Below are 27,702 nucleotides of genomic sequence, written 5' to 3'. Positions count from 1 at the left end.
GATGCCTATTATTAGAATAATTTAAAATAATCATCACTTGAATTCAATGACAATTGAATGATCGTATTCTATCCTAAAAAAAATTCTGCGCATGCGCAGTCGATCATAATAAAGAAACTAACCATCTTTACAAGCAAATGTCTGTGATTAATAAAAATAAATAACTAAACAAATATAATCACAATATATATTCATGAATACTCAGATTTTTTTCTAATAAATAATTAAGTGATAAATTACCGTTTCGGTCAATGCGCTCATGTTCCGTTACGGGTACAAGTGCTGCCGCGATCAATTATTTATGTAATATATAATGTAATACTAGTGTAACGTAATAATAAACAATAATAATGCGATATCTATCAAAAATGTCAGTATGTTGTCGTAAAAACAATAACAATGGGTTCATTATCGGAATGTGTTTCGGACTAATAATAAGTTTGCTGCTTTACCAAATGTCAAGTATTGATTCTCACGATGATAAATATGGATCAATCAAAACAGTAGATCGTACTATAAACAAAAAACGTGCATCACACCTAACTCTGCTAACTAGCCAGGATAATGACTATGAAATAAACAACCAAATAAATCGGCCGTCTTCGAAGGACCAAGTCGACGAATACGCCCCGAAAATAAAAAAGCCATCGTCTTTGAAACTCGATACCGATTTAAATAAAAAACAATGGAGATTTATTCGCCCGCGGTATTATTTTACAGAGCTGGGGATCCGGGAAAAATTATTCCTCGGTGTTTTGACGAATCCCGAGCACTTGCACAGTCGCGGAGTGGTTTTTAATAGAACTGTGGGTCATTTAATCGAAAAAATTCGGTACTTTATTACAATAAATGAAGGGTCTGGGAACGGTAACAAGAAACCCAATGTGACTTTGTCGGGAATCGTTGGATTTACGGACACGCGTAAGATCCTCAAGCCATTCCATGTGATAAAGTACATCATTGATAACTATCTTGATGACTACGACTACTACTTCATTATCAAAGACTCATCGTACGTGAACGCGAGGCAGCTGATGGCTCTGATCGAAAGCTTCAGCATCGGTAGCAACAAAGAAATTTATCTGGGGATTCCAATCAAGACTGATAGTACTAATTCTGATAACTATATCAATGATAACTTAACGAACTTCTGTTCTCTCGACGCGGGGATCTTGATAAGCAATTCAATAATGCGTGAGCTGAAGAAAAATCTCGATTGGTGCGTGAAAAATACTCTTCTGTACTCGAGTCAATCGGACGACGTTAATTTCGGAAGGTGTCTTTACTACTCGACAAAGATTCCATGCAGCAAAAAACTATTCCGAAGTAAAAATGAAATCTTCGCGGCTAAGCAGCTGCCGAATAACTTTAATTTCGTCGAAGATTTTAGTTCACTGATAAACAATAACTACTTTGATAATCTGGTGTCGGTTTATCCGATTTATGATCCGAAAATAATTTACCGAATGCACGCGTTCGTTGCCGCTAAAGAATTGGAAAAAATCGAAAATGCTATGATGAAATTGAGGAATGAAATTTCTGCTAGCGCCCATTTAGGTCCGGTAATTACTGGTAATAATTTTAACAGTAATAGAACATCCTGGCCGGTGGGGATCAACCCCGGGAACAAGGCACCAGGACGTTTTGATATTCTGCGGTGGAATTATTTCAACGCGACTCATATTTTTGGGGAAACGGACTTCAGTAACGTGGGTAAGTTGCAGGGTAGCAAGAAACTGGACATTGAATATGTGCTGATGGTGGGTAGAAAGAGAATTAAAGATAAATATGACGACAAGTATAAATATGAAGGACTTGTCAATGGGTACATGAGATTCGACGCTTCCAGAGGGATGGATTATATCCTAGATTTAAGTTTTGTAGACTCGAGTACCAAAGAAAGTAATAAAGTTGTGAAACGCATCGAACTTTGCAAGCCGCTGGGCAAAGTTGAGCTGCTTGCGGCCCCCTACGTCACGGAAAACACGAGGGTTAATTTGATCCTGATGGTCGATGGAAGTAATATCGATGACTCTATTAAATTTGTTCAAGACTATGGGTCTGTTTGCATGGAGAAAAGAGACAAGACTACACTGATGTTGGTAATTATTTTTCAGTTTTTTTGAAATTCTATAAGAGTTCGTTGGTAATTATCATTTTGTCCAGGTATTTTTGTACAACAATTCAACGAAAGGCGCTAATGACGTTTTTGCCAGAGTGAAGACACTGGCGTTGAGTCTTACTAATAAATATAATAAGAGCAAAGAGCAGTCGAAAATTATTTGGCTGTCGATCCAATTGCCGAAGGAAGGAAATGAGGATCCGCGGATCAAAGTCGCGGTTACTGATCTGATTATCAAAAAATTTTCATTGGAAAGTTTAATTTTGTTTGTGCAGACTCGCATGGAGCTTACTGTTGATTATTTGAATAGAGTAAGTGATTATTTTTTTTTATAGATATTGATCAGAATTTAGATGTCGGCTCTATAAAATTCGATTACTTATTAATATAGATGTAGCATAATAAAAACAATTTTCATCGCTGATATTTTTGTATCTGAATATTCCTAAAATATTTTAATTTCATAATTTTTGTAAGGATCCCGTGTAAAAAAAAAAAATTTCATGACTCATCATAAATTTTCTCCAGTATCTTTTTGTCAGATGACTTTGATAGAAACTTGACTGAATTTTTACTCAGTTCAGAAATTATCAATAAATTTCTTCTATCAAGTACTCGATTTACGTAAATCAGTTTCTATTGTAAAATTAATTTAGTGAATGAACTTCGGATCACTTGGATAAAAATTTGACTGCCGTTATTAAAGTTATGATAGAAATTTATGATAAAAGTCATATTTGTGTCACGACCTGAGTTTCGTCATAAAATTTAGGCCTAAATTATAAATATAATTTTTTTAGAGGGGATTCAAAACTCGACTTGTAGATTTTTTTTTTCTTACAAAACTAAATAATTTAAAAAATTTTTCATGTTTGTGTCTACTTTCGGTCAAATATAATTTACACTTAAAAAAAATTTTTTTTTTTTTTAGAGTAGGTTTTTTTACTAAAATTCCCAAAATTCGTGACATTATTAAGCGACACTCCAAGAATATTCTGCTAAATTTTCATAAAAAAGTATTTAAAAATAAGCCAGTGGTCGAAGGGAGAGACAAGGCACAAAAAAAAGTCTCCATGCCATAGGCAAGATAACTCATGACTGCCTCATCTGAAATAAAAAAACCAAAAAGATTTCTTTAGTACAGTTTATCTTAGATTTGAACGAAGTATTTTTTTTTTTTTTTCAATAACTACTTATTTTTTAATTAAACAAAAAATGCAATTTTTGGGAAAAATCATAGTTTTTTTATTGCACATTTACCAAAAATTCAAAAATAAATATTTTGTTTGTTCCTTGGTTCAAATCCATCAAACTTATGTACTAAAGAAATCTTTTTGGTTTTTTTTTTTTTTTTTTTTTTTTTTTTTTTTTTTTTTCCAGATAAGGCAGTCATGGTTATTCTGTCTACGGCATGGAGACTTTTCTTAAAGTGACTTGTCTCTCCCCACTACCACCGGCTCATTTTTCAATATTTTTTTATAAAAATTTAGGAAAATATTCTTGGAATGTTGCTCAAGAATGTCACAAATTTTAAGATTATCTGAAACGAGCTTCCCCTTTAAATAACCGCAATATTAATAAGAAATATTTTAAATTACAGATTAGAATGAACACAATAATTCAATGGCAAGTATTTAGTCCAATACCGTTCGTCGAATATAATCCAAATTTATACGAAAGTGATCAGAAGTCACGGAAATTTGACCTCAGTCACAACCACGGCTACTATGACACATCTAATTACGAAAGTATTTCATTTTACGCGAAAGATTATCGCGCAGTCCGGCGTGCGAGCGAAAATGAGTTGCCGCAGGTCCACAGCGACCGGGAAATAAGTAAATTATTGAAGAAAAAATCACCAAAAATAAGTAGTATTACTTCGATATTCAAATTATTTGTCTCGTACAGCAACTTGCATATTTTCCGCGGCATTGAACCCGCGTTGAAAATTCATTACAGCGACAAAAACAAAAACGTCTGTGGCAAAACTGCCCTAGGACATCGCGGACAACTCGCGAGACTGATTGACGAGTATAAAGTCATATAAATAATATAAGTTTTGTTATTTGGCAAGATTTATTTACTTTTTATATTATCATTTATTAATTATTAATAATTATATTAATATTATTATTATTATCATTCAATTATTATTACAAACTCCCAATACCTTATCAACACACAGTCCTACTGGACATTTAAATATATACATATATATATATATATATATATATGTATATATATATATGTATATTTATATATATTTATAAGAAAGAATTGTACAAGCATTTTTAAAAAAATTTATCTCCCGATGCGTAAATAAAAATATATAATTTATTGTTAAATTAAAAAGTATCGGATTGTTATTATTATTATTACTTATTATTTGCTTATTTATTTCAATCACTATCAGACTCCGACTCAGATAGTTGGAGATCTTCACTTAATAAATTATTTTGCAAGTTCGTCGTCGGAAGTACCGGTGACGGAACTGCTCTAGTCCCATTAGTATGTCCTGTAATAAATGTTTTAGTTAATAAATAAATAAAATTTATGTTTTACATACACAGAAAAAAATTATTTATTGGTATGAGAAAAATTTTGAACTGAGAATTTAAAATAAAGATTTTCGTAGAACTAAAAACAGAATTTTTTGCAACAAGAAATTATTTTCTTGACCCAAGAAAATTTTTTCTTGATTCAAGAAAATTTGGTTTTATCTCAATAAAACTTTTTTGATTAAAGAAAAATTTTTGTTTTCAATTTATGATGAAAAAAATTTCTTGAGTCAAATAAAAATTTTCTTGATAAGAGTCAAAATTTTTAGACCCAAGACAATTTTTTTTTTTATATGCAAAATGATTTTTATTAAAAGCAACTTTAGTACCAGTAAAATAATAAAATAAATAAATACCATTTGTACTAATTGTCGTGGCACTAGGAACATTGTCCATATCCGAATCACTATCGGAACTATCAGAACTCGAGTCACCGCTGCTTGAGCTTGAATCACTAAGGACACCTACTTCATTGTCTATCGTTGACAACGAATTTCTAGCTCGTTCATTTGAATTTGAACTAATTACAGTTACAGGAACAGGGACGGGTACTGGTACAGGAACAGCGACAGGCTTAGGAGCTTGTGCTGGTACTGAACAAATAAAATAATTAATTAGATAAATTTCCAGTGTAATTATCAATGGACAAATAAAAATCCTGTACCTTCTTGGAAGTTATCAAGGTCAGAAGCACTATCACTGTCATCACCACCGCCGATGACTGGAAGGCTGGTCAATGAAGGCAACGCTCCTTGACTTGAACTGATGGCTCTCGCGGGGGAACTGTTAGATTGAATAATGAATTGAATTATTCTGGTACTTGATAAGAGGATTAGATGACTATGAATGCTACCTTATATTATTAGAAAGAGTTGACGGCATGTTTGATGGACTTCTACCATGATAAGGTGATCTACGTAGTGGACTAGCTGCTGTCTTAGGATGTAACTGCATAGTGGGTTCTCTTTTCTTACCACTGGTTACTTTAGTCCTGCTAGAGGACCTGGCACTATTAGTGGCGTTAATATTTGATGCCTGTATACTGTTACTTGTACTGTTGGGTTTTAATTTTGTTTCTATTGGAGTGTTGGGACGATTCAGTGAGTTGGAAGCCGTGGACGTGGGCACCGATGGTGGTACTGCTGACTGGGACCGCTGCTCTACTCGGGTCTTCTTCACCTGGATGTTCGATGACAATTTTTCTAGAGTTATTTCACCGGTCAGGTGGTTGAAGATCAGGACACATTCTTTACTACATGGACGCTGAGAGCCTTTGAAGACAGTGTGAGGAATTCCAGCACCATCAAGGTGGGGAACTGTCACTGTCATCGTGTTATTTGGACCTACGTCGACTGTTGCCATCTTTGAAATGTCGACACTTGCTGGTTTGAAGTCATCTGTTGGTTAATTCATTTAATTATGTTTAAGTTTTACTAAAAATTTTTCTTATGAAGTTTTAATTCAAGTTTGAATTACTATAACTTTTTAAGTATTGAGTTTAAGAAAAAATTTAAAGAATACTTTTTTATAGGAAATTTAATTCTCTATAAGTTTGTTCCTATACACTTTCATTGTATCTTTGATTGATAACCCACAATTTCAATTTTAAATATTCACTCAATAAAAATAATGAAATTCCCACTTTTCTGTCTTTAATTCTAAATTCTGATTAAAATATCACAAATATGACAAATATACCTCTGTACTTTTTTATAGGAAATTTAATTCTCTATAAATTTGTCCCTATACATTTTTGTCGTATCATTGATAGATAACCCACAATTTTAATTTTAAATACCCACTTAATAAAAATAAAAAAATTCCCACTTTTCTGTCTTCAATTTTAAATTCTCATTAAAATATCTAAGATATGACAAAAACATCTCAGTACATATTTATAGGAAATCAAATTCTCTATAAAAAAGTTCCAGTAACCTTTGTCCCTAAATCCCATAATTTCGACACAATCTCACTTCAAAGTATAAGAAATGAATTATTTTCTCTATCAAAAATACAACTGCAATTACTTTCATTTTAATTATCATATTAATTATAATTATAGAGTCGGACTACCGGGGATAACCACCAGAGCATTTAAAACCATAAATAATAAATAAAACCCTTCAATGGTCACTTGGTCTATGACCCTGTTCCTTCTAAAAAAATTCAACAAAAAATATCAGTAATTAAAAAAAAAAATTTTGAATAAAATTAGACAGCAAACTTACACTTTATCGTATGAAATGAAGTTTTATCACCAGAATTATTTCCATTATTAGTAAAAGTAGATCCAAATTTCAATTCTCGTACTTCAGTACCCAGACCCAAACGTTTGGCCATTTTATTTATTACGTTAATTAATTAATAATTATTATTGTTTATAAACAATTTTAATCACAGACTACATCACCTCCTATTTAAATTTACAGCGGTACCTAAAAATAACAAATAAAATTATTTATTTAAATTTTTCTAACCAAATTTTTAAAAAATTAATTTATTATTCATAAATAATTACCTTACTTATTAATTACACAATTAAAAATGTCATTTTGACAAACGTAAGGACCAATATATGGCAGTCATTTTGGTAAAATGATTTATATTAATTGTAACAGCTGTTACTGATGTCTTATACTGTAACAACTAGGTGTACATTTATCTTTTTTTTAAATATGTATATATATATATGTATATGTATATGTATGTATATATGTGTGTGTGTGTAATAAGACTAGATTAAGGTTATCTTTGTAGTTTATTTTCTTAAGATAATCGCGAGTATTTTTTCTGGGGTAGAAAAAAATTTAAAGATGATTTTAAATCGAATGATTTTTTTTTTAAATTTATCACTTATTTCATTGATAGGTATCGCGATCACTACACAGGTAATGCAACTTTTTTTTTAAGAATACATGTAATAAGATGGTTAGATGGCCAGATGTGTTGCCATATGTGCAAGTAAGATGATAGGATGACCGTCAACTAAAACGCGCGGGAAATTCAAATTTCCTGAGATTCTGGCGATGGTAAGTTGAGGTTATGTTGCTGGTAAGCTAGATCTCTAGTTTTTTGGAGCTCGTATGTGAATACTGTTACTGACAATTGATTATTGTTGCTGTGTACATTAATTGTTTTTAAAATTTTGAATTTTAATTGTTTTTTGGTGTGATTATTGTTTCAAAAATACAAAAGTATAGTTTTAGAGTTTAAATAGATATAACTTGGAAATTATTGAGTTTGAGAAAAAAATCAAAGAATACTTTTTTGTAGGAAATTTAATTCTGAATAAATTTGGTCCTGTACAATTTTGCGATATTTTTGATAGATTGCTGGCAATTTTGATTTTAAGAATCGGGTTTTAAATTGGATTGAAATTTGGTTCTACTAGGACTTTTTGGGCTTTGAATTAAAATTCTGACTAAACTAGTGAAAATACGGAGAATTTATAAGAATACAATTTTGTAGGAAATTAAATTTTCTTGAGAAAAGTGTTCATTGACTTTAGTCGTAAAGTTGATAATTTAGTCACAAATTCAATTCAAAGTCGAATATCAAATATTATTATTTCGATTTCGTAGTGATCGATAATATAGATCTTAGATCGATAATTTTCTTTTATTATCGATTTAAGATTCGATATATCGATATATTTTTTTTAATTCGATTCGATACATCGTAATTAAAATTCGATTATTCATAACTTCTCAAATTACTGCTATTTAACTGAAAAAAAATTTTTAACTTTTAAGAAAACTTTGTTATCGATAGCGATAATTAATGTACCCAACTTTGATTTTTTTCTACTAAACTAGACAATCTAACAAAGAAAAAGATCCATGGTTTAGTGACGTAGCAGTAATAAATAAAATAAACACAAACGGTTTCAATTTTATATTTAAATTACCAAACTTTCATTTTTACCCGAGCGGTTCATTGTCGAAATTTGACCCAAATTCGAAATTCTAAAATCATTAATTATAATAACTGACTACTTTGATTAATTCAATGTAAGATCTATCAGCTGAAAAATCCAATCAATCAATCGATCGATCTATAGATCACTGTCGTGATCTCAGCCGGCGGAATTGTAAAAATTGTAAGTTTTTTTTTTACTTTCAATTCTAATCATAAGTATGGGCAATAATCAAATTAATTATGCAATTTTATTTGGGGGCAAGGTAGTAAGTGATAAAAATGATTATAAGAAATTAATCATTATAATAATTATTGTGTCAAGTCTAAAATTTAAAATTATTGAGGTCAGAATTTTTTTGAGTTTCTGTAAGAAAATGGAAAATTAATTTTTAATTTTTCTGAAAATATTTCGAAAAGTTCTTAACATTTTTTCAAATTTTGTAGATTTCATAAAAATCTATTGCATATTTTTAGATCGTGATTTTGAGAAAATTTTGACCTAATTTCGAAATTTATTTGGATTTCAAAATATCAGGATTCAAAATTTCATATATATATCGCACGTTATCGCGTTAGCGCTGATAATTTATTCCGGATCCTAATAAAATTTTGTCCACATTTTCTTTGAGTGATAACTTTATCAAGTTCAAAAATGCGCTAAGTTGAAATTGGATTAGAAACGACCAATTGAAAATTTAAAAATAACAAAAAATTTCTGTCAAAAATTTTCAGAGAACAAACTGAGTTCGATTCTGTCGGAAGTGAAATTTTTCTTTTATTCTGACTTTAAAAAATTTTCTTTTCCTCAAAATGTCCAATAAAAAAATTTTTTTTAAAAGTTTATTTTCTTTAGCTGCCAAATACTTTTTTTTTTTTTTTTTTTTTTATTTAATATCTAATTTGTTTGTTGACAAAACCAAAATTTCCGGATGTTTACTTTGACTATCACTGAATCATACAAACACAAAATTTTCACTATAAAAAAAAAAAAAAAAAAAAAAAAAAAGTTAAAATCAAAATCGATAAGGCGTCAAAAGAAAAGGCCTATCTGTAATCGGTGATCGCAAGTAAAATAATACCCTGATAATTGAGATTACCACTATTATATATATATATATATATATATATATATATATATATATATATATATATATATATATATATATACATAATAGATGGTGCGTGTGCGCGGTGATATGATATGATATGTCAGAGCTTATTAATCTAGATTGAGTTTGCTATTATTGCGCGGTCGTGTCTGGCTCTTGTCTCGACAGTTGATTGCTATGGCCATCAAGCAAATATTGCCGGGTGCGTTCTTCCTAGAAGCAACAGAAACATTAAAAAAAAAATTCATACACTTAAATATATACTTTAATATTCTATATATGTGTATATATATATATTTGTATATAAACGACTACAGACATAAATTTTCGTTTAAATAATTCGTTATGACCTTGCAAGCTTATATATATATATATATATATATATATGTGCATATGTATATAAAGTAAAGCGACAGACGATTTATCGAGTTCGTGAAGAAGGAAGCAGTAGATCATTATGGGGTTACAAAAAAATTTCTATGGCTTCCTCAGGCAGCCCCATAAGGCCGGTGGCCTGTTCTCCCCCTGTGTGCGTATGCATTTTTTCCTCTTTACGCACATGTGCGATGCAGCCTTATGATGTGAGTTTAAACTCGTCAAATTTGGGCATCAGGTAACACATCAACCCTGTCCTGTAAGACGACACGCACATCTATCTCAATCTATTAAACTCATTTTTATTATAGACTGTCAATTTAAATTATTTATAAATTGGCTTTGGTTTAACTTTTATAACTTACGATAATTATTCGCCGTCAATATTGCAAGTAGAAAAGACACGAGATGGAAAAATCCTTTATTCTGTCCAATGACAGCTTTTATTTATTTATTATTTTTTTTTTTAATAATGTCTAGTTAGTGATTGATCTAATTGTCATCTTTTTATGTTTTGAAATACTACAATGCCTATTCTGAGTATTTTTTTTCGAATCAATCAATTTAGATTGTAATGTACTATAAAACCGAAATTTGGTTTTTATATATTTTTGCTATACACTAAATTTTCATATATTTAGTAATTTAAATTTGAGTAAAAAAAATAAACAGCTAAAATTTCTAAAACTATTTTATTTATTTTACTATAGAGCTAATTTTACTGTAGAGTAGTAAATTAACTAAATGAAAATCCAAACTAATAAAATAATATTTTTATTTATTTTAGTTATTATTATTATTATTATTATTATTATTTGTCGTGCATTGATATTGTAAATTCCTATGCCTCAAAGTCCGAGTAGAGAATCAAGTGAATTTATTTATTTATTTTTTTTGGCTTAGCCGGGATTCGAACCCTGATCTCCCGCGCGTGAGTTCTAGCCTCAGGCCAACGCTCCGCAGTCTCCTTTAGCTAAAGCCGAATTATCGAGTAATATATATTCAAATACTCTACCCCCAGTCGTTTATTTAAATTTTAATATTTAATAACAAATTAGTAAAATTACAGTAATTTTTTAGCTGCCGTAATAATTAATATCATTGTTCCTCACTATGCCTAGTTTCTTTGTGATTCTCGAATTTTAATCCATACTCAATATTCCTTCCTCAAAATCGTCAAATCCTTCAATAAAATATCCAATAAAATTTATGCCTACTCTCTTATATATAACAGTATATGTCAATAAAAAAAATTAAATTTTACAGCATCTTATATTTATTTATAAACACTAATTTACTAAAGTCATTACAATATTTATTATATATTTTGAATATTTATTCGATACATTTCAATAATATTCAAATCAAACTATTAAACTTACGATTATTATTATTTTAAATTATAAATAATTATCTCCATGACATATATATGTATATATATATCATCAGAAATTTATATATGACAATAAAATTACATAATCGTAAGTTTTATTCACACACATACACACATAAATCATAATTTAATGTACTCGCTTAATAATTAAATGCGATCATATTCAATACATATATATATATATATATATATATATATATATATATATATATTTAATCAATATTTATAATGGACGTATGATTTAAAAAAAAAAAATTCGCGCGTCTTGTCTTAAATTTTATACCGACAATCAATTCTTATATACAATTTTCAGACACTTGTATAATTATAAAAAATAAAAAAAATGATCAAGATAATTTAAAATGAGGTCGCGCTCTCATATATCTATCAGAACTTTTAAAGAAGTTACAGCGTTTTTTTTTTAATTTATTATCAAACCATGCAAGTTATGCATTTTAATAACAAACTTGACAATTGCTGCAACATTGTTGCCTTTATTTAATTCAGTCCACTTTATTTCTATTTATTTTCTTAAATTACAACAATACAATGTCTAGTTTATGATTTATTAATTTTCCAGTCACAGAGACGCTACCGCGATTTATATTATTACCCTAATAATTTTCAAATAAATTTCATACCGATTTACTGTGTAATTATTTAATAAGATCATTATTTTTTGCGAAAGTTTTTGGTATTTACCGAAAATTGTGTAATGTTTTTTTTTTATTGTTCCATTCGGGCTGAATGCATTTGAGGTAGATTATATACATTTAGTTATTTGTTTATTATTCAAGGTATATATGCGGATAAAAAATATAAAACGTCACACGTGCACATTAAAATGTATACAATTATTATTATTATTAAAATATTGTGTAAAAATTATAAATTGTATAATGTATACATATATTTTTATGTATATGTAGGGGCGAGGCGGGCAAACCGGGACCGGTGGGTAAAATGGATCACTCTAAAAGTTTGGTAAAAATTTATTTTTTCTTACGATTTTTTTTTTTTAGTTTGAATAGAAATAAATGGGAAATTAATGAGTTTATAGAAAAAAATATAGAATACTTTTTTGTAGGAAATTTAATTTTGAATAAATTTGTTTCTGTACACTTTTGCCATATTTTTTATAGATAACTGTCAATTTTGATTTTAAGAATCGGGTTTATAATTGAGATCGAAATTTTTTTCTTTTAGAATTTTTTGGGCTTTGAATTAAAATTCTGACTAAACTATTGAAAATATGGAAAATTTATAAGAATAAAATTTTGTAGAAAATTAAATTTTCTTGAAAAAAGTATTTATTGACTTTTTTTGTAAAGTTGATAGTTTAGACACAATTTCAATTTAAAGTCTAATACTAAAAAAATTATTATTTTTTTTTTTAGGGTGATCCGTTTTGCCCACCCGAGAAAAAAATTTTTTTCTACAGCACAAAAATTAATTATTGCCTAAGCGGTCCATTTTGCCCGCCTCTCCCCTGTATCAAAAAATGTTTTTTTCAGTCTAAGTTTTTTTTTTCGTTGTTATTTAAAAAATTCATTCCTCGGTGAATTAATTTATAAATTCACTAGTATACTTACACAAAGCGTATAAAATTGCTAATAGATGCGCAACATGCCTAACATCTATATTTATAATTTATATTTATATATAAATGCTGGTGGTAGAAAAATAATTTTATGAGCAGCCGCAACGTTCGACGACCATGCCTGGCAGACGAGAAAATACAATTTGGTACTCGTTGTCGAAATACAACATTGTAATTTCGGACAATTTTCTGGGCGCGCAACATGGACCAGTATTATTTGGCGGCTCGGCTAAACTTACGATGTGTGTATTCGGGTAAGCTGGAAGAAATGCCATTGGACAGTCACCTGAGCAGTAATTTGCATCGTATCTGTTGATGGATAAAAAAAATTCTTTTAGTCACTGACAGAATATTATTTATTATTGAGCCCTATTTTCATTTTTTAGTCAAAAATTTTTTTTCTTAATCCCGAAATTTTTAAATATTCGCGCTGAAAAAACGCAGAATCACGTCTACGTTAAAGAGAATTTTTTTTTTTTTTTTTCAAATTTATTTTAGACCTCTTTTTGACAGCCTACGGGTCAAATTTGATCCATGGAATTCAATAATTTTTTATGACCGTCATTTTGCTCGATTTTGGTCTTCATAATTTTTCTTTTTAAAATTGAGACAAAAAAAATTTATTGCGAAAAAAATCAAGTGGGCTAATTTTCTGAGATTTTTGATGATAATTTTCTCATAAATTACTGTGATAGCAAGTGGGGATGGGATATCACAGAGACGTGAATCCATCACGGACCAACCAAGTCCGTGGAATTTTGATTTAAATTAAGATTTTTTTAATGAAGATCCGAACCAAATGATTTGAAATCACGTCAGGTTTGTTCAGTAGGATGCTTTTAGGTGTCAGAAAAAATTTTATAACAAACTGAGGCAATCTAAGCCCATAGAGAAAATTTAACGTCAGAGAATTCGAATAAAAATTGTAAGCGAAAATAAGAATTCACAAAAATTAAAAATTTTTATTTTCGCGGGTAAAATTTTGTATTTTCTGTATCAGTATTAATTGAAAACTCACTTTTTAGGCGCAATGATCCAGTCCCATCCGAATTTTTCAAAATCGACAGTAAGCTTGTATCGACAACATCTCGTTTCTTGACTCGCTTCATCGCAATTCAATCCGACATTTCTCTTAACCCGAGATCCACGTTTCGACTCTGGTTCTTGCATCTGAATTTCCAGATAGGGCGCGAACTCAGCCTCCGGATCGGTCTCCACTTTCCAAAGGCTATTTTTTCTAGTTGAACTTCCACTGCTAGTACTATTACTATCATTAGCCTCTTCATCATTAACTCTTATAACAACTCCTAAATTATTTCTCGGATGTCTAAACCACTCGGCAACCATCCGTCCTAATTCAATAGTCACCCAAAACCCGTGTTCTTCTCCCTGATGGCGCCCAATCAAGTGCTTGGTGACCAACGGCGGGCCCAATTGCGAGCCCTCATCGGTATTTTCGCCTTCCGATTTCGTGACCAGGTTCGCCAAAACTCGCTGCAGAGTTATAGAGACCACCTCTCTGTGCTCATTATGATAATGACGGTGGTAATGATTGTGATTGTGATTATGACTATGATGATGATGATGATGATAATTATAATAATGATTGTCATTATTATTTTTATTATTTTCTTCTTTATCAGTTTCTTTATCTTCTTCACTTTTATCATTTTTTTCAGGCTCAGTATCAGTCGGCTTACTGATTTCCGAAACCCAAAGTGATAATTTCGCCCGCGTAACGCGATGCTGCATTATTTTATCAGAAAATTTAAAATACAATATATCTAAATTATCTTGCTCCGAATGTCTTAATCTTGAACCTGTAACAATTAACAAAAAAATCACTCATAAAAAAATATCTCTTTTTTTTTTTTTTTTTTTTTTTTTTTTTTTTTTTTTAAATCTTCAATTCGTTTTCGTATGAGGTTATCACATATTGCGTACTTTATATACATTTAAGAAATTTTTCACATATATATACATACTTATGTATATATAATTGAGGCAATTAATATAATTTTTTGTATATATATAAAAAAAAAATGGTTTATCAAAATTACATATTGAAACTTTTTGAACGGTACCTACTCAAACAGTGCGTTCGTCACACAACGAGCGATAACCTTATTTATAAATAGAAAAAAAAAAATTAACATTCAATCGCACAGATAATTCAATCAATATGCGGTTTTTTTTTTTTTTTTTTTTTTTTTTTTTTTTTTTTTTATTACAATAATTTTGATACGCTCGTATATTAATTCAAAATAATAATAAATAATGAATTTATTGATTTTAAAAATTCTTATTAACATCCACTTTTTTTTTTTTTTTTTTTTTTTTTCATAATAGCTTATAATAACCCAAAATTACCGGTTGGATCGATTTAAAATTATCCAATTTGCGTGTAGGGACAATTGGATATAAAAAGGGTGTATCGTTAGTACATATATATGTATATGGGTGTATATATGTGTGTAATATGTCGATACGTGTAATTTACAATTATACGACATAGAAGTCGTTGCGCGGATACGGACATTACGATATAAAACGTGTGTTTGCCATGAAGGGTAAAAAGGATGCGTGCGCGTTTTATTTGGCTAATGTTACTTTAGCTAGCTATATAAATCCATGGTACACCGTTATACGGTTTGTTTTATAAAATATATGTATACATACATACACACATTTTTTTTTTTTTTTAACAAGAAGACATACTAGTAAATTGAGTCAAACAAACGGTAAATAATTACATCAACACTAATACGGCTGATAAAATAGAGCAGGTGTTAAAAGCGCATGAGTTAGTGTACACGTGCATATGTCTGTTTTATGTCTAGACGTGACCGGTGAATTTTGGGGGATTCATTGATATCAAATTTTATTTAAAGATTTTTAAAAAAATAATAATAAAATAAATAAAGGATCCAATTAATCGTCTAGGGTAGGTCTTAGACGTCTCGGAGGTAATGATGCCATGACGGGTGTGACTTGTAGTACTGACCTAGGTCATGCACTGGCCATGACCTTCAATGTCTCCTACATATATATATATTTGTGTGTATAAATCTGTGTGCGTGTATGTATATACAGTAACATATTAGGGCACATATGCCAAGCCGGTTAATCTTACTTACACACGTCCTCATGTGTTAACCCACACACGCTAAAACTATGAGAAATTTATGTTTATTAGTCATTGGGTAGAAATGACGTCAGCGTTGGCGAATTTTTTTTACCGGGCTTATATGGATGGGAGAATATATTTTAATTATTTTTTTTTTTTTTTTTTTTTAACTGCACTAAAAGTTTTTTTTTAGACGAAATATTCTTACGCTGAATAATTTTTTTTGTAGTAATCAATTTATTAGAATTTTAAAAAAATAAATTAATTCCTGGTAATTTTTCAAAAATTCATAATTTAAATTCAAATTTCCGTTACTGTAAAAAATAAAAAATTTTTTAAATTTAATGTAAAAAATTTCAAAATTACCGCGGATTAAATCCTAGTGTAATTTTAAATTTTCGAACCCTGGGGTAAAATTTCCTCGATTTGGACCTGATTGAATACAAATTCAAATTTCCAATTGGCAAAAAAAAATCCCTGAGTAAATTTTTGTCTAACTACTGACTGAATAAACATTAGAGTAAAATTTTCATTCACTAAATTTTCGAACGCGGATTTAAATAAAATTTTGTTTCGATTTTTACTTTGAATAAAAAAAAAAACTTACGTGGGTGAGCAAGTGCGAAAACACTTTCAGTTTTGGCAGTAAATTCGTCAACCTCATCGTAGTAATGTGCAGTACCAGAGCTCGATTGCTCTCTTAGAACGACAGGTTCATCGGCTTGTATTCCATACATATCCATTAGTTTTGATATCGGTGGTATTTTAGGCAGCGCACGTCCCGTCATATTGGGCGCCTGCTTAAGTCCCAGTTTGTTAAGAATTTGTTCCTTAATGGCTTCTAAATTTAACGCACGTATTTCTTCGTGCATTTTACACGTATTACAACCCCCACTATTATTATTATTACTATTATTATTATTATTACTATTATTATTATTATTATTATTATTATTATTATTATTATTACTATTATTACTATTATAATTTCTTCTATTACTTGTCGTAGATGACACTGGCGTTATAAAACCGTTTTTCGCCAACGGCGTTAAGTCAAATACTCCAAAAATAATAATCAACCAAATAATTAATATTCTTTTAATCATTTTATTATCTAACATTATTAATTATTAATATAATAAATAAATTTATAATTTTTTTATTAATTGCACCTCGTCTTCGTCTTCGTCTCTCTAATAACGTTATCCTCATCATCAATAATTATTTAATTCGCGCCACAGGGCGCTATTGTCTTTTATTATTATTATTAATTTACACTTATCCATTATTACAACTCATTATTAATTAATTAATTAATTAATTAAATTATTAATTAAAAAAAAATTTTTTAAAATGCCCACGTGCAAATTCACTGTTCCCACGTGCACTTGGACATTTTTTTCTTTTTTTTTTTTTTTTTTTTCAAACAAAATTTCTCATATATTTGTATATATAATATATATAAATATACACAATTAACACTTTCTCACATAATATTTAACACAAAAAAAAAGCGATTGTTTGATCGATAAATTTTTTTTAAGTTTTTTTTATTTTTATATATATATGAAATATATATATTTTTATATGTATTTGTGCGTGAAAATTTTTGGTGGGAAATTTGTGGCGAATTTGAAATATTTAAAAATACTTATGAAGGTTTTTTAAGCGCTCGCGATAAATAATCTTTAGAGAAAAGTTGGAAACAACCTGCGTGTACGTGAGTGGCTGAGTGGCACACACGTTATGTGATGTGTAGTGAATCCGCACGGGTTCTCGTCTGCTCTGATATATATATTATAGTTGTGTTGTCGTGGTGTAGATCGTCGTCGACGGTAAAGTACTTGGTGGTAGTGGATCGCAGTGTTGTAGTAATCGTAAGGACGTTGCTAAACGAATGACGGAGACGGACTTATGGGAGTACTTATGAGTTCAATAAGACAGCCGTATAGTATATATATGTATATATCTATATATTTGTGTTAAAAGTCTTGTTGTGTGTAATGCGTGTGTAAACTAGTATATAATGTATATACATATGTGATGAATAAAAAAAATCGCGAAAGAGAATGCGAAAGATGAGAAAAAGAGAAAGAGTTAGCATGCGCGCGCTACTCACGAGACCTGCCAAATAAAAATTAATCCGCGAAAACTTGATCGGCACGCGATACCTTCCGACCCTTCCGAAATATTTTTTTTTTTTACTTTGTGTAATTTTTTTTTTTATTTACTTGTTTTTTTTGTTTTTTGTCTTCGCAACACTATTGATTACGTGGCGATTTTATTTTTACATCGAGTTTATAAATAAAATTTTATTTTACTTTTTTTTTTCTTGGGATTTTAGATTTTGGAAGGGGGCGGGAATTTTTAAAATTTTGAAATTTTTTTTTGCGTGATTATTTTTTAGGATGTTTTAGAACGAGTCCTAGGGGGTAAAATGGACATGTAGTAAAAGAAATTTTTATTTTTAGTTCTGAGAATTTTTGAATCAAAATTTTGAAAATTATTTTAAATATTAAGAAATAAAAAAGTGAAATTTTTTTTTTGAATTTCGTTCCCAAAAATTTTAATTTTTTAATTTTTGAGTAGACGATTCGAAGTGAAATACAGTACTGGGGTAATATGGGCAGGTAAAAATAAAAAAAAAATTTATCGCAGCTAAAAAATTTTCAAAAAAACTTTTGAGAAAATAGGAAATTTTTCTTAAGAAAATAGAACAAGAATTGTTTTAATTTAAAAGTCACAATAATTAATATTATCCTTGAATATCTCATTGTGCCCTTATCTTCCCTATATTTATATATATTAATATATTATTAAATTGTGTATGTAACAAATAAAAATACATGTGTAGAAAACATGTGGGTTAGCAAAAAAAATTTTAGCAAGGGAGCATAAGTGCTGCGTATATTTAATTGCTAATATAACTTAGTATTAATAATATATATGTATGTATAATATAATATGTATATTGACAGCATTAGCACGTGTTTCCGCCCCACGCGTCGTTTTATGACGCGCGTGTAGATAAAGCAGCGAGAAAAAATGATTAATTAATAAAAAGACTGGTTATTCATTTTTTTTTTTTTTTTTTTTTATTCAGTTATAATTTTTTAAATTTAAATAATTATTTATTTATAATTTGTCATGCGCGTTATCAAAACGTCATTGCACAAAGGTTTTAATAACAAAGAAGTTTTAAGATAAAAAATAATAATTTCATTTAAAAATCAATAAACTTTTTTTTATTCTGTAAAAAAGCACGTAGGCTTTTGTTTGTACAAACGGTTTTTTTAAATTTTAATTAAAACTTTTTTTATTATCTTTGGTTGGTTTTATTGTTGATTACCAGACTTCACATTTGACATCCGGATTCATATGAGATCCCTGAGGGCAATTGAATTCTCGTGAAAATTCGGGAAAATTTGACAGCGGCCCTATTACGCGAAATTTTGGAGGACAGTGAGAGTCTTTTTCTATTTGGAGATTCAGTGACTCGGAGGTTATCGCTGAGCACCAGACCTATAATCATTTTTATTTCAGAGATAAATTTTATTTTATTGCTGGTCAATTTGTTAATTACCTGAGCGAAATTAATAAAAAATAATTGGCGATGGTTCAAAGTACCCAGACCGGGTAATGGCAATTGGTCATGATAACTTTTGGGCGCGTTCAAATATGCATGGTAGGCTGCCTTCAATCCTCCGTTATCTGCGATATTTTCACCTGCAATATAAATGTTTGTTGGTAATTACTAGGGACGAGATTATTGCCTTAACTTCGAAATGGTTCAAATGTTTCATATTACGGCGGAAATATTGGTTTTATAAAAAAACTTTTGAAACAAAAGTTGTGGGAAATTTTATTTTCTAGAGAAAAGGTCTCTTATAATTTTTTTATACGACCAATATTTTCACCGTAATTCCAAAATTTAGATTCATAATGAATTATTCAAATTTTTAATAATCATGAAAATTTTAATTTTGAAATTACGGTGAAAATATTGGTTGTATAAAAAAATCATAAGAGACATTTTCTTAAGAAAATAAAATTTCCCACAACTTTTATTTGAAATATTTTTTCATATGACCAATATTTGTACCGTAATTCCAAAATTTAGATTCATAATGAATTATTCAAATTTTTAATAATCATGAAAATTTTAATTTTGAAATTACGGTGAAAATATTGGTTGTGTAAAAAAATCATAAGAGACATTTTCTTTAGAAAATACAATTTCCTACAACTTTTATTTAAAAAAATTTTTTATACGGCCAATATTTCCACTGTAATTTCAAAATTTCACACCATTAATTATTAATTGTTATTTTTAAATAAAAGCAAAAATCCTGGTCCTAGTATTAATCCAGTTTTTGAAAAATAAATTTTGAATTTTTTTTTTAAAAACCCCGCGTGGATTCGAATCGCCAACCGGCATCGCTTTACTTTACGAAATAGGATTAGGAATTTGATACTAAAAGTACGAAGTCTATTTTTGGCGGAAAAATTTGAAAATCTTTCAATGAAATTGGAAGCCAAATTCAAGAATGAATTTTGAAATTTAAATTTTATGTCGGTAAGAATTACACTAGAGAAATTAAGATACAAATTTTTAAAATTTTTTATTGGCGGCAAATTCAAAATTTAAATTTCAGCGGAAGTAAATGCAAGATAATTACCTGGTAAACTAATGAAATGTAGGAGAGGAAAAATGAAACAGTAGAGAATTTTGTGCTCTAAAAAAAACGGGGTAAGTTGGTCATCCGATGTTCATTTCAAAATTTAAGCAAAAACGAAAAATTTGTTATATTGTCGAAATTTGAACAAATGGCTGCACAACTCAGTACCAACTTAGCCCATACTTTTTTAAAGACTGTAAATAGTTACCAAACAAATTTCTTGTGCAAAAGTTTATTTTCAGTCTAGAAAAAATCGGGTAAGTTGGTCAGTCCAAAAACCGAGGGTAAAATGAACAAAAATTTTTTTTTCAATTTTAGTAAACATGAAAAATCTTTGCAGTAAATTTTCAAAAATGGTGTGACCATCTCACCCCATAATTTTTCTAGAGTCCATATATAAATTAAAAAAAAAATTCTAAAGAAAAAAAAATTACCCAAAGTCTGTCTTCCATTAATATGATGATTTTCAATCTCATAATTACCATACTGTTGAACAAAACACTCTGTCTGAGTTTTAAACCTCTGAATCGTAGCATTATTCCACCATTTATTTAAATTACCGTTGAGATCATACTCACGGCCTTGATCATCAAACGCATGTGTAAGTTCGTGGCCCATAACAACACCAATGCCTCCGTAATTCAGACTCGCTGGATTATCCATTGCGTAAAATGGACTCTGCAGTATTCCAGCGGGAAATACTATTTGGTTTTTAGTCGGAGTGTAATAAGCGTTAACTGTAGGCGGTGTCATTATCCACGTCGTCTTATTCACCGGCTGATCAAGTTTCTCTAAATTTTTTTTCAAAGTGTATTTATTTATCCGAATGTTATTGAGAAAGTATTCATTGTCCTTGATATTCAAATCCTGGTACCGTTCATCCAATTCACTTGCCGACAAAATGAATGCCGGGAATCCGATCATGTCCGTAATCGCATTGGCTTTTTCTTCAGCCAATTTTCGGGTCTCGCTATCCATCCAATTCAAATTTTTAAAATTTTTTACGAACGCTTCGCGAATACTCGCAATCATTTCTTCGGCCTGTCAAAAAAATAACAAAATTTTTTATTCAAAAAGTGACCGAAAAAAGTCCCATTGAACACAAAGTCGAAATTTGACAATTTTCTGTTCCATAATTGCTCGATATTTTCAAAAAAAAGGACTACGGTCTCAATTTTCAGTCTGTTTTTAAAAAATAACAAAATTTTTTATTCGAAAAGTGACCGGAAAAAGTCTCATTGAACACAAAGTCGAAATTTGACAATTTTCTGTTCCATAGTTGCTCGATATTTTCAAAATTTTTTTCAAAAAAAAGGACTACGGTCTCAATTTTCAGTCTGTTTTTAAAAAATAACAAAATTTTGGCGGGTTCACGGCCAAATTTTGGACTTTTCTAATAAAATTATACGATCGGCGTAATTTCGGCTGAATATTTTTACCCGGGTTGTTTATTTATTGATACTCACTTTAGGTTTACTTTTCCCATGAAAAACTTGCCGTACAAACATGGCGCCAATCGCAAAACCCATAACATTATTCGCGTCACTGACGCAGTACCTCCATTGTTCTTCTCTGCCTTCGGACCCAATTAACGCTTTTCTAAGACCTTTGTACGCTTCACGGAAGGGCCGGGAGAGAAATGCCGTCAGTGATCTTACTGTTTGCCAAACTAAATAATTATTGAGCACCCTGTTGTCAAAAAGAAACCCATTATTTATTTATCAGCACATTTCCAAAAATAATATTCAAATTTTTGAGCTCACACTTTTCCATCGGTCGTTTCGTTGTACGTCTGCACGAGCTTAGAAAGTTTCTTGAAATATTCAGGGGCAAAATTGACAACCATTTGCCGACCGTCGACTTTTTTCCCGACCAACTTTGTTGCGTTTTTGAAATAATCTACCCAAGACATCTGCAATAGATTAATGGGGGTGTAAATATTTGATTACTTGCTTTTTTAATGTTGAGGAAACTCAAATTTTCATATATTACATATATATGTAGAGGCCAAGGTAAAATTTTTTTTTCCACGCAATACCGGTTATTCAAAAAAGGGGTAAAATCGCTACCCCAAATTTTGAGAAATTTATTTTAGTCAAATGTGGGGAATAAATATAACATATATGTGTGCAAAATAACAAGATGTCATGTATATATGAGCTGCATAATTTGAAGAATTTGAGGGCCCAATTTGCTCCATAAATTTACAAAAATTTTTGTATTAGAAAAATTGATAGGAAAAAAATGGAGAATTAGAGTGTAGCCATTTTACCCCGGTCTCTTTATATGAAATATATAAGTAGTCTTTATAAACACATACACAATATTTTATATGAATATACTAACAAAAGGCGCAATTTTTTGCAACTGATTAATGGACATTAAATTGTACAATTTTTCTTCATCGCGTCTGTCCTCTTGGGGGATCGTTATCTCTGCTAATTTCGTTTCAAAATCAATTACAGCTTGCATTTGTCTCTTAGTGTCCTTTTCTTCCCCTCCCAAAAGCACTCCGATCTAAAAAATAAATTAATAAACTTATCTACATGCAAAAACATTTTTTTATTTAAAACTCAACCGTCACCTTGGTCATGTAATCTAAGTAGGCAGCGAGTACTTTGGCATGTTCTGTTTTGTTCAAATAATTGTCTGTTGTCGGCAAAGTTAATCCGCCTTGATCAATCTGTAACCAAAAATAAACAATTTCATGGTCATCGGGTTATACGGCCTTTTTAAATAAAATTAGGGTCCCTAGACTAGATCCCCGATAGATTTCCAGGTCAATTTTAACCCTCAAATGAAATTGGGCGCCATTTTGATCTCAGAACATTTTCAATCAATTTTTCTAATAAAATTACAACCAGCTAGACTACCGTCAATTGACCAAAATTTTTTCGAAAATTTCACTTTTTATTTTTTAGAAAATAGATTTTTTTTTTTGGAAAATTCATTAACGGAATAAAAAATATCTTAGTCTCTGAAAAAAATAGCGCGTTTTTGATTGAAAACAATTTTTCACGGGTTTCTTCCGATACTTTTTAAAGTGAGATGTGTTCCAGACTTTTTGAAAATTTTTTAACCATTGGTCATTTTTCACACTGGGGTAAAAATGTCACCAGAACCCTTTGCCATTCTTACAGTCCATTTGAGGGCTGAAACTGATTACTGGATTACTAAAAGAAAAAAGATATATATACCTGTATAATATGTCTTGTACTATTTCTATCATCCTCATTAACAGCCCAAGAAAAAAGGCCTCCCATATTATAAACATTTTGTAAAACATGCATACTAGTTTGCAAATCCCAACTAGAAACATTAAAACCGCGGTCTGTTATGCTGCTATTACTATTTGTTATATTCCAATCGCCGATTCTTTTCAAAAGATCAACCATCGGTTGGGCGCCAAGTGCCTCTATCGTTTCATTAGCGTCCATACATGATAAATAATACAGTTTTGCTTTTTGTTCAGCTTTTGATTTCATCTCACTCAATTCTTTTTCTAAAAATTAATCAATTAATCAATTAATTATTGAGACAAAAATAAATATTGATAATTACCTAACGCTATTTTGACAACGAGCTGGTTATCTTGTTCCAATTTTCCAAAAGTACCCCACATACTTTTTCCATCTGGTATTGGATTTTTTTTAATCCACCCACCGCAAGCGTACTCGTAAAAATCATCACACGGATTTATAGACGGATTTATACTGTTTATTATTGTTGCTGCTACTGTGACGCAATGCTCAGTTAAACAATGAAAGCTACCTATTGAAAGAAAACAAAATTTTTTGGCCATCATTATTAGCTTATTAATTATCAATTTTTAGTCATAATTGTAAATAATTACTGTTTGATGTAGATACATGAAGAATCTGAGCATCATCCCACTCATTTTTAATAGGACTATTGTTTGTTGCTGTTGTTATGATAACAACGAGCAGTATAAAAATAATAAGTGAAAGACCGAGACATATCAAAAATAAGCAGCGTTCAAGTTTACTTCTTGCGCGCCAAAAATTCATTCCCTTTAGAGTTAATTATTTTAAAAATTAGTATTGTTATTGTTATTGTTATTAGAAATTAATACATACTGAGTGATATCGTATATGAGTTGCCGAAGTACTAATGCCTTCACTATTAAGTATAACGGAACCAATACTGCTACTGCAGCTGTCATCCTCAAATTCTGTGTGTTTATATTTAGTCATCTGTAAATGATGATAATTAAAATTTTGATAAAAAATGGATTGCATAGAGGGTTTTTTAAAAGTGACTTTTTAGGTAGCATTGATTTTATTAGATATTTTATTGAAGGATTTGACGATTTTGAGGAAGGAATATTGAGTATGGATTAAAATTCGAGAATCATAAAGAAACTAGGCATAGTGAGGAACAATGATATTAATTATTACGGCAGCTAAAAAATTACTGTAATTTTACTAATTTGTTATTAAATATTAAGATTTAAATAAACGACTGGGGGTAGAGTATTTGAATATATATTACTCGATAATTCGGCTTTAGCTAAAGGAGACTGCGGAGCGTTGGCCTGAGGCTAGAACTCACGCGCGGGAGATCAGGGTTCGAATCCCGGCTAAGGCAAAAAAAATAAATAAATAAATTCACTTGATTCTCTACTCGGACTTTGAGGCATAGGAATTTACAATATCAATGCACGACAAATAATAATAATAATAATAATAACTAAAATAAATAAAAATATTATTTTATTAGTTTGGATTTTCATTTAGTTAATTTACTACTCTACAGTTAAATTAGCTCTATAGTAAAATAAATAAAATAGTTTTAGAAATTTTAGCTGTTTATTTTTTTTACTCAAATTTAAAATACTAAATATATGAAAATTTAATGCATGACAAAAATAAAAAAGTTGAATTTTAGCATACATTACAATCTAAATTTACTTATTTTAACCTAGATTCTTGGGCAATCATCACTAAATCTTCCTAAAAAATTCCATTTTTATTTTTTTCCAAAATTTAACCCTGACTTCCCTCGAAATAATAAAAAATGAACTAGCCCTTAAAAACTCCCTTCTACGCATTATATATATATGAAAATATATACAATCAATAATGAGATTTATCGCATTTATAAAAAAATAGTGATATAGAAGCAAAAATATTTCTACAGCCCTGAAAATTCATAAAATTATTTTCTCTCCGTTTATTATTCCCGACTGACCATATGAACACACTAAGTGTAACTTTATTTAAAGACTCTGACGATGATACAAATTACAAAGTACGCTTACAATATTAAACCGCATGCGCGTATTTCAGGTAATTTATAAACAGCGCAAACTCGCAACGTATATAAACCCCCATCAAACGCATTTATTTCCGCACTATTTAATAATCATACTCATATTTACTCAAAACAATAATTACATAATTATATCATTCGGTCCAGAAAAAACTAATGAATTAACAATAGGATACTTACTTTTACAGACATTTTTTTTCTTCACCTCCGACTTAAATATTTGAAATTTAATAATTTCTTACACAAAGACAACAATTATAATTTTGTGCATTTAATTATTAACACATCAAAATATATGTATATATATTTATATATTTTTTTTGCGTCAAATTTTATTATCGATCAAATTTCTCTAGTAATTTGAAGTTAATTAGGCAAACATTTATATGAAAAAATATGAATATATATTTATATATAAACTTTAATATATTTATATAAATATAAATGTGCTCATAATTTACTATATTTATTAATAAGATGGTTAAATTATAAATTAAACCCAATTATAGGCAAAATAATAACACGACAGTTATTCGCGGTCTGCCACCGCTATCACTCGTCTCATTAAAAAATACATTTTTTTTTTCGTCATTGCAATTTAATATTTATATATTTAAATAGCACTATTTAAATTTATGATTATATTTAATTATTATTATTATTATTTTTATTTTTTATTACTTATAATATATATTTTTTTTAATGTATCTTGTTACTGCACTTGCGTTAAGACTGATGTTATTCGTCGTCGTGGTACAGCACACGCGCTTTAGTCTGTCGGCGCTGTCTTTTCAGATGGACCTCGCCGCTATTGATTTCTCCGTATCACATTTATTTTACAGATAGCTGGGAATTTAGTTATATATGTTCCAAAAAAAAAATAAGTTAAGTAACATTTAATGATAACGTTCATGATATTTCGGTGCCATCTGGAGTTTCTTATGATAATATTTTCATTTATAGTTTTAGTTAATAGATTAATTTTTATGAATTTCAAACTTTTTTATTTGGGGAGCATGAGTAATAATATTTTTTATTTATTTAATTTTGATTGAAAAAAAAAAAAAAAACAATTTTTGTAAGTAATTTTGATAAAAAAAAATTTTAACGAGACACTAGAAGATGGTTAAACAAAAATTTTTAATGTTTGCTTGGAAAATAACATATGATCACATATGGCCATATATCAACAGCTATGTCTGATTAGATGTGAAAAACCGCCTTATCTGATCATATATGATCAATTATATCTGATTGTATATGTAAAATCATCTTTTGTAGCCATATATGAACGCCCATATGTGACTAGATATGAAGAATGTCTTTATCTGATCATATACGATAATATCTGATCATATATGTTTATATCTGATCAAATATGATAGTATCTGATTATATATGATCCGTCATATATGATCAGATATGGTGAATGTCTTTATCTGATCATAAATGATTGTATCTGATTACATATGAACCGCCATATATGATCAGAAATGGAAAATGTCTTTATCTGATCATAAATGATTATA

General features: G+C 29.5%; 5 protein-coding genes across 7 annotated transcripts in view; 2 read left to right on the top strand and 3 right to left on the bottom strand.

Moving 5' to 3' along the window:
- Positions 1 to 107: 107 nt before the first annotated feature.
- On the top strand, positions 108 to 4,354 carry LOC103580245 (chondroitin sulfate synthase 2). The gene is made up of 3 exons (XM_053736916.1): positions 108 to 2,102; positions 2,167 to 2,433; positions 3,723 to 4,354. Exons 1-3 carry the CDS (start codon positions 351 to 353, stop codon positions 4,167 to 4,169), a joined length of 2,466 nt encoding a protein of 821 aa, XP_053592891.1. The 5' UTR covers positions 108 to 350; the 3' UTR covers positions 4,170 to 4,354.
- An 84-nt stretch (positions 4,355 to 4,438) lies between these two features.
- LOC103580246 (ell-associated factor Eaf) lies at positions 4,439 to 7,646 on the bottom strand. 2 transcript variants are annotated; one of them, XM_008561932.2, is made up of 6 exons: positions 7,199 to 7,646; positions 6,909 to 7,115; positions 5,534 to 6,077; positions 5,345 to 5,463; positions 5,037 to 5,273; positions 4,439 to 4,637 (listed from the first exon to the last, which is right to left on the bottom strand). In XM_008561932.2, exons 2-6 carry the CDS (start codon positions 7,018 to 7,020, stop codon positions 4,522 to 4,524), a joined length of 1,128 nt encoding a protein of 375 aa, XP_008560154.1. In that variant the 5' UTR covers positions 7,021 to 7,115; positions 7,199 to 7,646; the 3' UTR covers positions 4,439 to 4,521. The 2 variants fall into 2 exon arrangements, with proteins under 2 accessions (XP_008560154.1, XP_053592892.1); XM_053736917.1 differs by having other exon boundaries at positions 7,204 to 7,646.
- A 29-nt stretch (positions 7,647 to 7,675) lies between these two features.
- The window catches only part of LOC103580248 (conserved uncharacterized protein), a 44,236-nt gene continuing 24,209 nt past the window's right edge, over positions 7,676 to 27,702 (top strand). Inside the window, exon 1 of one of the 2 annotated variants that reach the window (XM_053736915.1) lies at positions 7,676 to 7,709. The gene's annotated coding sequence lies outside the window, so the exon portion shown is untranslated. Of the gene's footprint in view, positions 7,710 to 8,555; positions 8,780 to 27,702 lie in introns of those variants that run through there. The other variant, XM_008561934.2, reaches the window with a different exon arrangement.
- On the bottom strand, positions 11,718 to 17,583 carry LOC103580252 (growth/differentiation factor 8). Its single transcript, XM_053736913.1, has 3 exons — positions 16,810 to 17,583; positions 14,094 to 14,895; positions 11,718 to 13,384 (listed from the first exon to the last, which is right to left on the bottom strand). Exons 1-3 carry the CDS (start codon positions 17,321 to 17,323, stop codon positions 13,165 to 13,167), a joined length of 1,536 nt encoding a protein of 511 aa, XP_053592888.1. The 5' UTR covers positions 17,324 to 17,583; the 3' UTR covers positions 11,718 to 13,164.
- Positions 19,362 to 27,168, bottom strand: LOC103580251 (endothelin-converting enzyme homolog). The gene is made up of 12 exons (XM_008561939.2): positions 26,354 to 27,168; positions 24,979 to 25,095; positions 24,735 to 24,912; positions 24,443 to 24,652; positions 24,079 to 24,383; positions 23,466 to 23,564; positions 23,228 to 23,398; positions 22,645 to 22,793; positions 22,348 to 22,570; positions 21,316 to 21,922; positions 19,786 to 19,928; positions 19,362 to 19,724 (listed from the first exon to the last, which is right to left on the bottom strand). The coding sequence occupies exons 1-12, from the start codon at positions 26,363 to 26,365 to the stop codon at positions 19,548 to 19,550; spliced, it is 2,391 nt and encodes a 796-aa protein (XP_008560161.1). The 5' UTR covers positions 26,366 to 27,168; the 3' UTR covers positions 19,362 to 19,547.

The sequence above is a fragment of the Microplitis demolitor genome, chromosome 2 (assembly GCF_026212275.2).
Source record: "Microplitis demolitor isolate Queensland-Clemson2020A chromosome 2, iyMicDemo2.1a, whole genome shotgun sequence".
NCBI lineage: Eukaryota > Metazoa > Arthropoda > Insecta > Hymenoptera > Braconidae > Microplitis > Microplitis demolitor.
The sequence above is the reverse complement of the archived record's forward strand: the minus strand, read 5'-3'. Positions and strand labels throughout refer to the sequence as shown.

Bases quoted from the DNA above. Each gene is read 5' to 3' on its own strand.
- LOC103580245 (XM_053736916.1), top strand. From the start codon at position 351: ATGCGATATCTATCAAAAATGTCAGTATGTTGTCGTAAAAACAATAAC. The intron at 2,103-2,166 runs GTAATTATTTTT...CATTTTGTCCAG, and splicing joins ACAAGACTACACTGATGTTG to GTATTTTTGTACAACAATTC. The intron at 2,434-3,722 runs GTAAGTGATTAT...TTTAAATTACAG, and splicing joins CTGTTGATTATTTGAATAGA to ATTAGAATGAACACAATAAT.
- LOC103580246 (XM_008561932.2), bottom strand. From the start codon at position 7,020: ATGGCCAAACGTTTGGGTCTGGGTACTGAAGTACGAGAATTGAAATTT. The intron at 6,078-6,908 runs GTAAGTTTGCTG...ATTAACCAACAG, and splicing joins TTCATTTCATACGATAAAGT to ATGACTTCAAACCAGCAAGT. The intron at 4,638-5,036 runs GTATTTATTTAT...CATTTATTACAG, and splicing joins CACGACAATTAGTACAAATG to GACATACTAATGGGACTAGA.
- LOC103580252 (XM_053736913.1), bottom strand. From the start codon at position 17,323: ATGTTAGATAATAAAATGATTAAAAGAATATTAATTATTTGGTTGATT. The intron at 14,896-16,809 runs GTAAGTTTTTTT...TAATTGTTACAG, and splicing joins TTTCGCACTTGCTCACCCAC to GTTCAAGATTAAGACATTCG. The intron at 13,385-14,093 runs GTGAGTTTTCAA...ATCCATCAACAG, and splicing joins TGGATCATTGCGCCTAAAAA to ATACGATGCAAATTACTGCT.
- LOC103580251 (XM_008561939.2), bottom strand. The intron at 24,913-24,978 runs GTATGTATTAAT...TTAACTCTAAAG, and splicing joins CTCATATACGATATCACTCA to GGAATGAATTTTTGGCGCGC. The intron at 22,571-22,644 runs GTGAGCTCAAAA...TTTTGACAACAG, and splicing joins GAAACGACCGATGGAAAAGT to GGTGCTCAATAATTATTTAG.